General features: G+C 41.6%; 1 protein-coding gene across 4 annotated transcripts in view; it reads right to left on the reverse strand.

The window, feature by feature from the left end:
* The window catches only part of opa1 (OPA1 mitochondrial dynamin like GTPase), a 38,308-nt gene extending 24,211 nt beyond the window's left edge, over positions 1–14,097 (reverse strand). The window contains exons 1-13 of one of the 4 annotated variants that reach the window (XM_018757377.2): positions 13,940–14,097; positions 12,834–13,152; positions 11,568–11,664; positions 10,794–10,901; positions 10,057–10,110; positions 7,569–7,642; positions 5,672–5,791; positions 3,920–3,973; positions 3,320–3,424; positions 1,252–1,338; positions 778–891; positions 259–339; positions 70–144 (exon numbers count right to left, since the gene is read on the reverse strand). In XM_018757377.2, the coding sequence (XP_018612893.2) occupies positions 70–144; positions 259–339; positions 778–891; positions 1,252–1,338; positions 3,320–3,424; positions 3,920–3,973; positions 5,672–5,791; positions 7,569–7,642; positions 10,057–10,110; positions 10,794–10,901; positions 11,568–11,664; positions 12,834–13,152; positions 13,940–13,974 (1,323 nt within the window). In that variant the 5' untranslated portion in view covers positions 13,975–14,097. The remainder of the gene's footprint in view (positions 1–69; positions 145–258; positions 340–777; positions 892–1,251; positions 1,339–3,319; positions 3,425–3,919; positions 3,974–5,671; positions 5,792–7,568; positions 7,643–10,056; positions 10,111–10,793; positions 10,902–11,567; positions 11,665–12,833; positions 13,153–13,939) is intronic. The other 3 variants (XM_018757379.2, XM_018757380.2, XM_018757381.2) reach the window with 3 other exon arrangements.
* Positions 14,098–16,412: the final 2,315 nt, after the last annotated feature.

The following is a 16,412-nucleotide window of genomic DNA, read 5'->3' on the forward strand; positions in this document are numbered from 1 at the left end:
GGGCATTAAAAATGAAATTAATGCAATTACATGAGCCTGGAATATAGAGAGGTGCTGCACAGTTCTCACCTCGGGGCTGACTGTCTGCCCCTCCCTGACACTCTTGCGCATCCTGAGCTCGATCTCGTGGCGCAGTGCTGCAAGCTGCGGGGCAGGGGGAGAAACTATCACTTTCCTGAGAGTAACACACGGTCAGAGCTTCAGAACAAAATGCCCAGTGAGACCAATGACAAAACAAAACCAATTTAATGAACGTACATCTTCTTCTTTGCCCAAGTCAAATTCACGTGTGCTGTCCTTAAACATGGCGACGTGGTGAGGTCCTTCACTCAGTGTAACCTGGCAAAAGAAAGGGGGAGAAAAATAACTCTTCCTACTGATTTCAATGCTGCTTAGTGGCAAAAATATTATTATTAATGGCATAGGCAGAGTCCCATATACAAGTCATTAATTCATCAAGAAAAGAATCCTGCAAATGATGGTCAGAGGTGCCACCTTCTACACAAAGGACCCTAGTTTAAATCCTGCCTCCTGATATAGTATCCTTGAGCCAGGTACTTACCTGGAATTGATACAGTAAAAATCACCCAGCGGTATAAATGGGTAAATCCATGTAAGTTGCTAGTACAGCATCCCTAATATGGTAAGCCACTTTGGACAAAACTGTCAGTAACATGAATAACCAACAATAAAATAGCTGGAGTCGTCTCGTGACGTAATGCAGCAAAGAAACTAATCCACAGTAATTGAGCACTTCTTCCAGATCCAGGAGCTCACCTTGACAGGGGACCGAGTCATCATCTCCCCAGAACCCCGTGGGAAAATCCGGGCCTGTGCGATCATCTCTAGTACACTGGTCTTGCCGGCACTCTGGTCCCCCACAACAACCACCTACAGGGCAACCGCAGGAGAACACGGAGAAACACCACGTGCCTCTGAGCTTGGAACTTGAGTGATTCAAGGTGATGCACAGCAGCAACAGTTGAAACAAATTTTAACAAGCGATAGAAATGGATCTGCTGTAACACTGGTTAAACTGGCACCAGAGACATTATGGAAGTGGGTTTATTTGTGTGGGTGGTAAACAGCATTGTCAGTAAGGATATGGATTTATCTCTATATGCTTTATATTTCTGCTCCCAGAAGACACCACGATCCTGTACTAGTTTGTGGTGGTACTAACAGCCGTGTAAGAGACTGAACAGAATGGCAAAGTCAGGCGGTGTGAACTGACTTTGCGGGATAACTTACTCTTGGCAGGTGGTCCTGGGTGTTGTAGTTGGAGTCATAGTCAGAGAGGATGTCTAAGACTTCTGAGTACATGTCAATGAGGGACTTCTGCACAGGTGAAAGAGAGAAAGAAAGCTCATGAAAGTCAGACACCGTTCAAAAATCTGACAGCTTTCTTCCAATGCAGGAAGAAAAGCCGGACCCTTTTCTGAACCCAGAATGCATAAAGACTGTTTTACGTGCAAGCAAAGTCAAATCAACGACAGCTGAAAAGCATGGGTGATTTTATAATGTCAGATAGGGAAAATAATATTAATGTCAAATTTCTGTAGCAATGAAGTGCTTCGAGAGGCTGGTGCTAGCATATCTGAAGGTCACCACAGGCTCACTGCTGGATCCCTTCCAGTTTGCCTACAGATCAAATAGGTCTGTGGAAGATGCTGTGAACATGGGGCTGCACTACATCCTGGAGCACCTTGACTCAACAAAGACATACGCACGAATCCTCTTTGTGGACTTCAGTCCAGCCTTTAATACAATCATTCCAGACATCCTTCACTACAAACTCAGTCAGCTCTCTGTGCCAACATCCATCTGCAACTGGATCACAAGCTTCCTCACCAACAGAGAGCAGCAGGTGAAGCTGGGGATATTTACATCTAGCACTCGCACGCTCAGCACCGGTGCCCCCCAGGTATGTGTGCTCTCCCTTCTGCTCTTTTCAATATACACAAACGATTGCACCTCCGCGGACTCATCAGTTAAGATCCTGAAATTCGCTGATGACACTACAGTCACAGGACTCATCAAGGACTGCGATGAGTCTGCATAGACGGGAGGTGGACCGGCTTTCTTTGTGGTGCAGACACAACAACCTAGAACTTAATACCAGTAAGACAGTAGAGATGACAGCTGACTTTAAGAAAGTACCTTCTCCCCTGCCACCACTCACTATCCAAGGTTGTACTGTGTCCAGCACTGATTCCTTCAAGTTCCTTGGCACTAACATTTGCAAAGACTTGAAGTGGGAGAAGAACATCACTACCATAACAAAGAAAGCCCAGCAGAGGATGTACTTCCTCCGCCAACTAAGGAAGCACAACCTGTCAAAGGAACTGCCGTGCCAATTCTACAGGGGCACCACTGAATCCATGCTATGTTCATCACTCACTGTCTGGTTCGGCTCTGCCACCCAATCGGACAAGCGCCGCCTTCACAGACTGGTTAAGTCAGCAGAGCGCATCACCGGGACCAACCTGTCCTCCCTCCAGGACCTGTACATGTCCCGTGTCAGGAAACGGGCTGAGAAAATCGTCGGGGACCCCTCACTGTCCGTTTACCCTACTTCCTTTAGGGATTGAGGGTGATACAGACTAATCAAAACAAGAAATACCAGACACCAAAACAGCTTTTTCCATAAAGCCATAAAGATTCAAAACACCCTCCTATAACCTCAATCTACACTGAACTTTTTACTACTGCTGTACCCTACTTGTTCAACATTACACCCATGTGCAGTATGTTCTTTACATCTTTTGTGCAATATTAGGTGTAATGTGTTTCCTTATATCTTATGTGCAATATCATATCCATGTGCAATATGTTTCTTTATATCTTTTGAGTAACATCATACCCATGTGCAATATGTTCTCTAAGTAACTGACAATCACTGCACTATAATGTCACTTTATAATACAGGTCAACGAGTACTTTTTATCTATGCTTGGTCATTCAGTTGTATTATGTTTGCATGGCTTTGTGTTCTGTCATTTTGTCATGTTCTATTTGCATTATACTATGTTCTTGTCTGCTGCATTATCGGTTATCATGTTTGTATAAGTCTATGTCTAGTTCAGTATGTTCGTATGTAGCCTGTATGTGTGAATGTGCACTGTAGGTTTGCTCTAAACCGGAAACAAATTCCTTGTATGCTCAGGTATACTTGGCCAATAAAGCTGATTCTGAAATTTAGCTGCTAATGTAACAAGGCACTGCAAAGAGCAAATACGCTGTAAGAGCCGTGTAAGACAGCTGATAAAATGAAATTCATTCATTTTGCAAAGGTCTGCATGCTGCCAAGTGCCCTCACCTTGACCTTTCTCTGATGAATGCCCTTGTCATCCTTCTGCAGGACCACCTTGCGGAGCTCCTTGTTCTCCTTCTCGAGGCGCTCCAGCATGCGCTGGTACTTTATCTGGGGGATGCAAGCACATGGTGAGTGTGCAGGAAAAGTTCCTTTACAAATCAAGCACATGAGCCTGTGCAAAAACCACGAGAGCCGCCGAGATGTCTCAGCCAGCCCACTCTTACTGCCCTCAGCTCTCATTTTTTCTGTGTTTTAATCCCACCCATTCATTTATTTGCGAATGAAAATCTGCTACTAAGAATCCCAGTACAGGTACCCAAATTCCTAAGAAAGCAAATATCCAGCTACATAAAAACAAAAATATATTATAATAAGCTATGAAAGTGACAAAGTTAAGAACTGAGTACACCTGGGCAGCACTTGCATGAGATGAACTGGACAGAACAGTGAAAGATCTCTGTAGGAAAAAATGGACTAAGACAGTGGTTGACAAATACTGAGTTACAGTGTTTTACTGTTCAAAAGAGTCCCATTCAACCTATAGACTCATTAGGGATTTCATGCACTGCCTTTGTTGCAGATTACAAACGGAGCACTCCTCACCTGAGTCCGGACAAGTTCCTCTTGAAGCTGGTCAATCTTCTCTTTATCTGTGGCCTGTAACACAAACACTGATTTGGGTAACCCCATGTTAGGTGAGTTAACCCCCCCCACCACCGAAGAACCCTAGAAGAAGAAAGCCACAGACACTACAGGCAAATTACACTGAAAAGGGCCCAAGGTGGAAGAAAACACAAGTTAATGCAACAACAGCAAACTCTGTATTGCAGCAGGCAGACGACTGATGCATTCATTCATTGCGTTGAAAAAGCATTACTCAATCACGTAAGAGACCAGCTCTGTAAAAGATGGAAGAGGAATTGATTAAAATTGCGGTGTGATGACTTTGCAGTGCAGAATATCTCCACATCATACCTGTATATCACACCACAGCAGGAAGAGCACAGAGAAGTCACATGGACAGTGAGTGAGACAGGATGAGAAGACGTGGGAAGCCTACACAAGTGAGGTGAGGCTCTACTGCGGCCTCAGTGTTATTCTGAGCTTGTCTTTATGCCAGATGTCTGAAAATGCACTTTGGTGTGCTCTGACTGGGCTTCACAGAGTTCGTAGACTGCCCAATGCTGTTCAACTCCAAGCTCAACGCGCAAATGTATAAATATTTAACACGAGAAATCTCAACTGCATTAGCTAGAGGTCCGCCAAATCATTTCACGGGACAGTTAACTCCATGCAGTCAGAACATTCCACTAGATGAAATTAATTTCTCTAATATGTTAATGGCTTCTCAAATATGCACTAACTCCAAGTACAAGGCAAAAAAAAAAAAGGGGGGGGTTCTGTTGACTCCCAGGTATGCCATTCTGTCAGAAGAAAGGTGGAATTTTCATGCTTTTAGGTTTGCCTAAAAAAAACATGGTAGAAGTACAGTACAATGCCTCCTTCACACCAACAGGACTTTGGGGGGACAAGGGGGTATTATGCAAGAATATTGATTATCATAATGATCAAAGTGAAAACAAAGTATAATATTGTAATGAGAACAGGTATTTTTAATTCTCTGTTCATGTAGCATTGTGTCTCAGTTTTATCAGGTGTTTTTGTCAGATGTAGTAGAGTATGAATGAAACCTGGAAAAAAATTACATCCATTTTGTTTTTATTAAATTTCCTTGGTGTGAAAGCCCATGAAATGCAGGGTCATAACAGTGAACAGTCTTATTTTTCACACCAGGGTAATAGTATCAAAAAAAGTATACCAATGTCAGTGTCTCTCTTGAGCCCCACTCACACACCACTGAAAGTGACAGAAGACCTGATAAAATTTTGTGGAAAAAGCGGGAAAAACGGAGAAAACTGGAAAAGGGGAAACACGTTTCCCAGTAGGATATTACATATACACTGCAGTTTATGTAATTCCGCAACTGACAAGAGCATTTCTCAAATAAAAGTCTTTATACGTACAACACGGACGGGTTAGAATGTGGCATGGACTAATAAAAAAGATACACTTTATGTAAAAGTGTAAGAGACACTGGATTGCTGGCACATGGACAGAAGTGCAATGGCTGAACAGGAAAGACCACTGCATAAATGAAACTTCCTCTGAGTTTTGGGGGGAGAGGGCAGAGAAAGCCGCTGTTCTGAAATTTTACTGTCCAAACCATGAGAAGGATGATCCCAGCAAATTTCTGTCGGTGTGAAAGGAGGATGGGAGCTGTCTGTTGGGAAAGGGAGGGTTGTCAGGAGGTAAATCCTTGCTGGCAGTGAACAGTGGGCTGGAGTGGACCTTCACCTTGCGCTTGTGCTGCGAGGGGCTGGGGTTCGGACCGGAGCTACTGGCTGTGGCCCTGTGCGCTTCCTCCTCGTGTTGTTGAATCTGTTGCTGAATGAGAACGAGCTCCCTGAGCAGGTCCTGCCGGGGTGGCGCACAGGGAGAGACCGTGGAGACGAGCGTGAAAGTTAGGCTTGAAACAAACCTACAAACAGGCTTGCAGTGAACCCAGCAGGGCAACTTTTGAAGCCCCACAAAGCAAACTATAAATAAATTTAAAAAAAAAAAAAAAAAATTGGTTCCTTAAAAGAAAACCAATGGACTTGGTTTTCAGAAATATGTTCCTTAGAGTCCCATTCCAGTTATTTTGACTTGTTACCTTCACATTAATTATATCTATAAAGTCTTCAATTGTTCATCTCTGACAATCAAAACAAGCCAGACAGGGCAAAGGGCATAAATATTAATAACGATACTGCTTCACTTCAGTAAAATCTAGGGACCAAGAACTAAATGCCTGGCACAATCACATTGTTCAATTTGAAATAAATCACTCTCCTTTTAAATATCGAGTTACTAAAAAGTGGCGAAAATGGATTCTTCACACTGGGCAACAGCAGGGGTGAAAAAATGCAAATGGTGACAAAATCCAACAAATGTTGAGGCCCCTGAGGACCAGAAGTTCAGAGACCTGACATACGTGACTGGAGTGGAGAGCCCTGGTTTCGAATGCTAAAGACAAGCCACTATTAGGAACAACCTAGAAAGATTCTTACAATAAGGTCACCAAACAGCTCAACCCAGTGAAGCCCATCCTTACCATGTAAAGTGGACCAGCACCACATCGCCTATTTAGCATAATGCTGCTTCCTAAAAACGATTACTTAACAGACCTGAATACCATCAATGTACCACATTTCATAACGTTTGTTCATATTTTTCGACTGGCCAGAAATTTCATTCTCATTTTCACTTGTGTGTTTCTTTACCTATCCGTTACATACACAGGCTTCCCTCAATTAAGTATAACCCGGTAATGAAAATGTGCAAAGGTGAATTCTTGTAAAACATACTCTTACCATTACCGCTGATTTAAACGGCAAAAATAATGTGTTCCTCAGCTACAAAGCTGCGCACACTTTTTCACCAAAGTCAATCTAACCAAAACCAATTCTCATAATTGCTGTAACCACTCTTGACACTTGTAACCTCTCTCTGCTGTGCTTCTGTAAAATATTTGTTTGCAATGATCGATCCATCCATCATCAACAACCACTTCTCATATGCTGGGTTTCAGTGATCCAGAGAACATCCCTGAAGCACACAACTGCAAAACAGACTCGGGACACGCTCTGGACAGGATGCTAGCCCATCACAGAGCAATCACACACAAAACACAAGGGTTCATTTTTCCTGGAGCAATTCAGGGTTGAGTAGCTTGATCATGGGTATTACAGTGGGAGCGGATTCAAACCTGGGTCCATTGAGTGGAAGGAGACAATTGTAACCACTACACGAGCCCACCTCAATCTGACCTGACATGTAGAACTCAGCAGCTATAAAAATATCAGATTTACATATAAAAATGGTTACGTTCAAAGACAGAAAACTCCCTGTCTCAATTTCTATTATACGGCGTAGGCACAATCACAGAGGGTAAGTGATATGAGAAGACAACGGACACCAAACAAACACAAAGTAAATTTTACATTTTAAAAATGTCTGATCGAATCACAGCGCAAAATCTCTGAAAAAATACAGAAAATATTGAGTCAAGGTGATGTGAAAAATGGTTTTTGTTCATTAATGCACAACCTGAAAATATACAGATATTTCACACAGTAATACAGTTAATAAATTATTAACGTATTAACTTACAGAAGAACGCAAAGCCATTTCTCCCTGGTAGATTACTTGCCTTTTTAAACTGTTTATCACTGGTATCTGATCCCTGGTTCTCCATGGCTTTGAATGTTGGTTCTCCAGATGATTCTGCCAGGAGAAAACACAAAACATGACCAATATTTATTTACTTCAACTGAAGTGATCTAAATATATTTTTCGGAAAACACAAATTAGCGTCACCAAAACTACAGAATCACACTTGCTTATGATGAATTAAATGTAATTATGTAAAAGACACTTAAAAGTTTGGAAATTTCATCAAACAAAAGCTTGATTTCCCTGTAAACAGTCCCTAATAATATGGAATTGAGGTATGTTACTTGCATCTGGTTAAAATCTACTCATGACACTGGCTCCTCAACTTACAAACAAAACCGGGACTGGAAGTCTGTTTGTAACTTGACTGATTCGTAAATTCAACGCCACTATCACGCCGCTATGTCACAATCAATAACATCAGATAGATGTCACCTGACTTGTTGGTTGGTTAGGTTTTGGGAAAAGCTCGACTTAAGCTATAATAAATTCAAGGAAAGTGTATAATACTTACTTTGCAGTTGTTATTAACTTCAAACTACATCAACATCAAAATTAATTTAAAAAGACAGTATAAAAATGTTTCTAAATAAAAAAATACCCCTCTCTACAAACTCCTGTTCAATTGCAACTGCTGACCAATCCTCTCTATATACAGGCGCCACATTCATCATCATCTCATTAGAAAGGGATCCTCCCGAGAGATGAGCTTTAAACACTGTGGAGCGAGCTGAACTAAGACACTTCCCAGTTCCCTTCTGTTTAAGTGCGTTTGATGGCATACATGGAAATGGGCAGAAACTTTGTGAAACAGATAAGTGGATAAAAATGCTATAAAAAAATACAACGTTGTAAGTACATTACACTGAAAATGTCTGAAAATTAATTACTGAATAGTTTGTAAGACAAGGAGCCAATTTACAAAAAAATGAGTCGATCTGTTATGATAATATTTCAACATTTTTATCTTCCAAACTTTTGAGTGGAGCATGACCAAGAGATGAAAGATAAACCAAAAAGGACATGTTCAGCGAGACAAGAAAACTACATTTCTAGAAGGAAATGAAATCAAAGGAGATCAACACATATCTGAAAAGAAAAGGGTGCAGGGAAAGGTTACTAAGCGAGGCAAAGGCAGGACAGCCAAAATGCGTTAAAGCATTTTAACAGGTCAGTATATGCAAAATCTGTTAAGTGCACTAGACACTATGAAAATAATGCAGTTTCTATCAACGGTACACGGATACACCGTACAGGTCGTCCTCGACTTAGAATGACCCTGATTTATGACGGTTGTCCCATTAACCTTATTTTATTACTTTTGAGTCTCGTTCCGTAGTAACGTCTAACAGCGACCGCTGCTGTACGGCAATATTAGGAAAAAGACAATATTTATTATTGCTTGGGTGTCCAGAAATGGCTGCATTTCATTTAGAAAGCCTTATAAAAACCTTTCTGTGATTCCCACCAAGTTACTTTTTATTTAAAATGGCTATTAAGAGAAAAAGTATTATCCATTAATGAATACTGTATAGTATTTACTACAGTATTCCTCATTACCTATACTGTATTTATATTATTATACATTAATATTATTTCAACATGTATAATGTGTGAAATTAGTGACAGACTATTACAGATTTTTTATACATTCACATTTATTCATTTACATTTATTCTTTTAGCTGACACTTTTCTCCAAAGCAACTTAGAATGTTAAGATATTAACAATTATTTACTCATTTACACAGCTGGGTAATTTTACTGGAGCAGCTTAGGGTAAGTACCTTGCTCAAGGGTACTACAGCCAGAGGTGGGGATCCAACCTGTGACCTTTGCAACCTCTACGCTACCAGCTGTCCCTTGTACAATACAATACAATTATACAATATAGAATTCATGCATGTTAACTGTTTGTGTGTCCTTATGGTTAATGTAATGCAGTAAAAGGGAATTTTCCACTAACGATGGAGTCGACTTATGATGGGTTTGTGGGGAAAAAGTCAATCGAAAGTGGAGGACCACCAGTACTGAAACAAAGTTCCCCAGTGTCCCATTAGAGCAAAGGGCAGTTTGACCTGACAACTAATAACTGTTTCCAAAGTCATTATTTATAATACGCAGAGCTATACGACCTTTGTGAAAGTGTTCGGTCCAGGCCTTACTGATTACGGAAAGGATAACCCAGTGCCACATTCCACCGTGCTGTGAGTGATGGATCTGGGCTTGCCTGAGCTCTAGAGCACTCTGAGCTAGAGGGAGGACATGCTTCCCCTGCTCTATGGAAAGCAGCACGCGGCAGCAGGACACCAACAGACCCCTGTTCAGCGTGTACAGCGTATTCACCCCATTAGACCACCAAGCTGCAAACCCAAAGCACATCTTTGTGAGTGAAGGGGCCCAGTCAGTGAGCCTGGAGGCTGTGCCAAAGGAGTGCCAACTGATCTGAGCATGTTCACCACACACCTAACAACAGATGCAGGCCAGAAGCTCCTTTGACTTCACTACCCAAATAAACACCTGTAAAGAGTTTGCAGAGAGGGGGGAGAAAAAAAATAAAGAATCAAATGATGGAAACTAAAGAAAAAAGAATGTATTTGAAGAAACAGCACAGAATCATTCAAGCACATGGTACAACCTGTTTAATAGGTAAGGAGCCGACACTGATGGAAGAGTCACTTAAACAATGAACTTGTGTGGCCTTCTTTCAATTAGAGCACATTAGGGTAACCTAACGTCCGCCTCAACCTTCTGTATTGTGGAGCACAAAATGACAGCCTCTTAACTACACTAGTTCTAGTAGCACTGCAACATAGGAAGGCAACATAAAATATTTATTTTACCACAAGTGATCCATCACTACATTACTAACTGAAGTTAAGAATCATAACGAGAGCTACTTTTCTGCATTAAAAAACCAATAGCAATTATACAAATATAAACATCAAAATCTGGGCACTGCTTCACAAAACAAACTCCATTTCAAGTTAATACTTTCAATTCTTATCCACACACACTGAATATGTTTAGCAAAATGTGTCGAGAGTGTTTTGAAACGCAGCTTGGAGCGGAAATGCACACACTAATCATTTGACAATCGAAATTGTTGAGAAAATGAAATGATCTGCAACCAAAAACACTATATATTTATTAAAGATCTCCCCGACACTCGCTGGCCGACGAAGTCCGGTGGCTGTACCAACCGTTTGACAGGAGACTCCTGAGGAATGTGAAATTCTCTCCAATCTTCTCCAGGTCAGGCAGCAGCTTGGCCAGTTCCTCAGTGTCTGGGAGAACACTGGCAATTTTCTCTGCAACAGCAAGTGAAACCAAAGAAAAGCAGAAAAAGATACTGCTCTTAGCACTCTTTGAGTTCATTTTATTTGCTTAGCTGCACGGTATGGATGCTATGGATATAAAAGCAGATGTTTACTGCAGTAGCTCAGTATGTATGAAGAGCAGCTCCCATCCAGGGATCTGAAGCAGCAGCAGTTGACTTCCAAAGCCAAATTGTTCCTGTGTGTTCTTTCTCTATTTTACCCAGGTGTCCATCATGTCAAATTTGCACTTATATTCTGCTCAGCACTTCCTATATAAGGCAGTAAGCGACAAAGTGATTAGAGCCGCTACCTTTGGCCTCGAAGGACCCGGATTTGAGCCCCACCTCCTGTTTCAGGTTTCAGTATCCTTGGTCAAGGTACTTACCCTTTACTGATACAATGATTTATACAGTAATTTTTACTGTAGAAATCATTGTAAGTAGAGAAAAACACAATGTAACACTAAATTATGCACAGCTTGTTAATGTTCTGACAGCTGAACAGTTATTTATAATATCTGATAATCAAAGAACACAATAACGGGATATAAATTATTTTAACTTGTTGCAATTGCCTCAAGAACATTTTAACATTTTCACTTCAGCACTTATGCATTACCACTCTTGTAAAGAGGACTTTTGTAAAAAGCAAACATACCCAAGTTGATATGTTCATTCAGCTCCCAGATGAAATCAGGCACTATCCATGTATATTCACTGAGATCAGGCAGCATGTCTTTCCACTCATCATACGTCTGGAACAAAACGGACATACAAAAGATAATCATCGCTCTCCAGCATCATGTATCTCATATATGTCATACAGATGAATGTCATATATACCTCTCTCACTAATATTACTGTACTGAGAGTAATGAATCTTTTCATCAAAGAGCTAAAAATTCCGAGGCCTTATTATTTATAGGCCTTCTGATGAAATGTGAAATGAACACCAGTGTCAGCAACACTTTCGAAAACTACAGACACAAGAACTATTGTGCACTTTAAACCTGAGATGACATCTAACTAAATGGGTCTATTTCACTCAAAGGGCATTTGACATGAGAAAATGTCAAGAATGACTTAAATTGAAGCAGTCATAATGACCAAAATGAATGAAATAAGCCTTCAAAACCAAAGGAATTCACATTCTATCAGTAGGAGGGCAGTCAGTCACGGCTACCGCCACCCTAAATGCACGTCTGTCATGTTGAGTGTCGTGTGAAGAAGTGATGCAAGTTCTAGTAAAATACTGTAAACTGGGATTTCACCTCAGTGGCCAGGTACTTTTGCAGGAATCTGATGTGGTGGTGCTCATTCAGTCACATTTAACACATAAGAAGTGACTTTACTGACAGTACGCAGCATTCAAATAACTGAATAAGTGTAAAGTGAAAAATTTAAGAGAATACAGTAAATACTATACAAACAGAATTTAGAACCATGTTTCAGACAGACGAGACATCCAGTCTCCCTGCCTGCAAAACGCTGTTCCTAAGTGTCACCTCCAGCGTTGCATTCCACGTGTCCCACAGTATTTACTCAACTCCCCAGAGGTGTGTTTAAGTGTACAGAAAAGTCTCAGCTCTGCCCGTACCGACCTTGCTCCGGTTCTCTGCGTTTAAACATTTGTGTTTACAGTAAGACGTAAGTCAATTCAATCATCATGCAACAGATTTCTCACTACACCTAGCACCACCTCACTTCACCTTCTCTTGCTCTGAATAAACATGCTCACTCATTCATTCATTCATTCATTCTGACAGTGACTATCCCTGAAGTGCAGCAGTAAAGATGCTTCAAGAAAAACAATGGTAGAATGAGCCAATCTATTAGCAAACATTACAAGGAAACTATCTTTGACCTCCCTGCTTAACAGCAGCAGCAGCAGCAGCTGCCACAGATGCGCTGATCTCCACCCTACCTTTTTGGCCGTGTACCCTCCGCCCACAGCCGAGCCCAGCAAGATGTAGCGCAGCTTAAGGAGCCTGGCGGCTAGCCGGGCAACCCAGAATGTGCGGCGCTGCTGGTAATGGTGGCCTCCGTGTTGAGAGCGCTGGCCACGGGGAGGCAGCCTGGACAGGCTGGTGAACTGCCGAGCCGCCGGGCAGCGCGGGGGCCGAGGAGGGTTGGAACCGGATGAGTACCGATGGTGGACGGCATGAGACAGCGGCTGCAGCTTCTGAAGTGGCATTCGGAATCGAACTCTCACGCTGCTCAACGCCAGATTTCTGCACGCCGTGCTACAAAATAAAAGTACCATGTTTTCGCCAGCAAAGAAATCCAACGAGCGGATAATACTCCAGCACATTGAGGCACACTGCAAAAGATGCCTGTCTGGCCACTAAGTTCAAATCACCCCCCTATGGGGATTGCTTAAACATGGAAAAGCAATTAAAATCATATGCAATAAAACAGCAGCAGTTTCCATATAGCTACAATACATTTACACTTGTATGTAGGCGTGTCTTTTTTTTTTAACTAGATTTATCAACAGCACTGTCACAAACAGAAAGTCAGTTATAAGAACACATATATATTATTTGTATGTATGTCTAGTACACCTACCTACACACACTGTTTTGCATGATAATTGAAAGCTGAAATTAATATTTATGCTCTCACTGCCCAAGTCAAGCAAAGACTGCCTGTGTCAAACGTAGCAGAACTTTTACGTTTAATAAGAAAACCAGTGATAGAAGTTGATCTTTGCTAAGCTTGCTGTTTATGAAGGTAAATCCTTCATTTAAACAAAACAACTGTTAAGTCACAACATGATGATGATCATCATGATGTTTTTGCCACCACTGCCAGTCAGACTCAGCACAAATGATAATTTCAGCTCTCAATTCATGCCAACCGCTTCTTGAGTGCCCAAAATTTCGGCCCTAATTTTGAAGATGCAAAGTAAATACGTTTGTTGCTACACTTGTGCTCCTGCCCCATTTTATATATAACATACAGAATGACAGGACCATTAGCTTTTCACTTTTCCTGTGTTATCATCAGCTAACAAAATAATTTACTTACCAGGCGACTATATTCCCAGCTCGTAACATCATCATGCGCAAGCGTGAATAAATACCTATAATATTGTATTTGCTTTTCAAAAAACTATTTCATTTTTACATCTGACACAGCTCAACAAGCTAGCTGTGCAGCCAACAAGGACACACCAAGAGAGCAGGTGACAGCGGAGCACTTCCTGGAAAACCCTCCCACACATAATGAGGACCGACTGGAAACGAGGGTCCGTCGTTAGGTTCCGCCATCTGAAGGCGCTCCTTATCGCTCAAGTTCCGGGGCTGTACGGCAGTACAGTACAGTACGATTATCGAAATCATACTCATAGTCCTTTCAAGGAGGGCGAACGTGTCCTCAGTATTCAGTAAAGTGTATTCCGTATTCCTCTTATACCTACTTGAGTACTTTGGGGGTTGTACAACTATATTTTTACTACCCACCTCTGGTACTGCTGTGCTACCATACAGCATACCGATAGAGAAATACTAGAAGCACCACTTCGCTACGGCTCAGTGTAGTTGGAGAAATATTGGAAATATGGGAACTAAAGTACTCCCTCAGAACTGCAGAATCCATTTCAAAATTCAAGAAGGCTCTCAAAATGTACTTTTTTTTTTTTTCCCCCTCAGAGGAAAGCAAAGAAAGATAAGCCCCCCAGTGTTAAGACTAAAGACTCCTGTGCCCCCACTCCAGTAGGCCTATTTCTGTATCACTGCGACTGCTAGGCCTTGCAATGGACTGGTATAATTTATTTATTACATATTTCTGGAATTTCCAACTTCACTACACACTAACAATCTTCAGACACGGGGACTCTGTGACCCTGAAGAGAATGAGCCCTGTTTTTGTGTCTCAGGGGTTGGAAGGAATCCCTCCATGTTCAGTCATCGCTTGTCCAGGGCTGAGCCACAAAGGCCCGGAGGGGGTTGAATTTTTATTCGTCTTTGCGAAGCAACGCCCAGAAAACACTGAATGTCATGCCATTCCACTCCAGGTTACCCACATCATGGATATTTTAAATCAACTCACCTTACTCGAATGTTAGGAAACTGAGTAAAAACGCTGAGATACCTGGTGGTCACCCAGGTAAAAATAGCAAGAACTTAGTCCAAAGACATGCTGTTCGAGTTCACCCTTAGTGCATGAGGGACACAGAAAGAGTGCGTTTCACTGACGTATGGATGAGTGACCCAGTGTAAGTAGTGTATCTAGCGGTGTAAATCACCGCGGTGAATAAGGTGTGTGGGCTCATAACACTACATAGAGTTCATTGGAAGTCGCTTTGGAGAAAAGCATCTGCTAAATAAATAAATTGTAAATATAAATTTGCCAACTCCACACTGAAGGAAAAGCAGCTGAGGTTAAATCAACGTGCCATTAAGAAATAATACAGAATGAGTGCAAACAATACAGTATAATTAGTTGTAGCAATGTATATGAGGGTATCTGAATGCAATGGAAGTAGTTTAAAAATAAATGTGTCAGTGTATTAATTTACCTTGTAACTGGATGTTGACGGTGGAATTAGTGTCCAAGAGCGAAAAGGGGTTATGATATATATTTCCAACATGAAGGGACGGTGCTGGGCGGGACCTAGAAGCTATACTTGTGTCTGAGTTCTTGTTTCGCTTCCCAAAAGAGAGGGATTGGAACATCGATGGACCGGACGGGAAGGGACTGTGAAGATTTTGCCTGCACAATATCTGGTTCTGCAAGTGTAGAGGACCTGGAGTCCAGGCAGCGTCACTCTGCTGACTGCTGATACTCTGTAGTCTGGTCTTGCCCCATGTGGTGTCCTTCCTGAACAAGACAGCTGTGGAAAACCTGAGCACTGACTCAGTGAAACTTGGAAATTCTCTGCTGGGTCTTCCTTCCGACACCATTGATGTTGGGTTCGTACTGGAGGCCTGAGGATATTGGGTTACTACTATGATCTTTTTGCTGTGAGGCATCACCTTGAATGTACAGATTAATAAAAGTTGACTGAAAAAAACTGCGTAGCAAAGAGGAAGGAGTTATACGAACAGACCCCTATTTCTGTGGACGTCAGCTCTGCCTGTGTGTTCTTGTGCGGTTCTAATGGGATGCAAAGAGGTTTCCTCCCACATTCTACAGCTCTTAGTGTATAAGCTGGACTCGCACAATTCATACCGTGAATCCTGTCACAGGCGTCATCATTCCAGACAACCGTGAACATCACTGGAAAAATGTCCATCCAACCATCAGTGAAGGGAATGGCACTTTTCTTCAACACGCATGTTTGTTTATTTTAGAAAAGGGAAGATCAACTGAAATCAAACATTAAAACTTCGAAATACAATACATGGAAAATGAAGTACAAATAAAAGATAAATAGAAATAAATTACATAAAAGTAAAATCAGCAAGACAGAGTTGGGAAAACATACCAGAGAGAAAAAGATAAAAGCATTTTCTTGCAGAATGATTCAGACACAGCAGTAATAAATGTTCAACAACTT

Source organism: Scleropages formosus, chromosome 8 (genome assembly GCF_900964775.1).
Source record: "Scleropages formosus chromosome 8, fSclFor1.1, whole genome shotgun sequence".
Classification (NCBI taxonomy): domain Eukaryota; kingdom Metazoa; phylum Chordata; class Actinopteri; order Osteoglossiformes; family Osteoglossidae; genus Scleropages; species Scleropages formosus.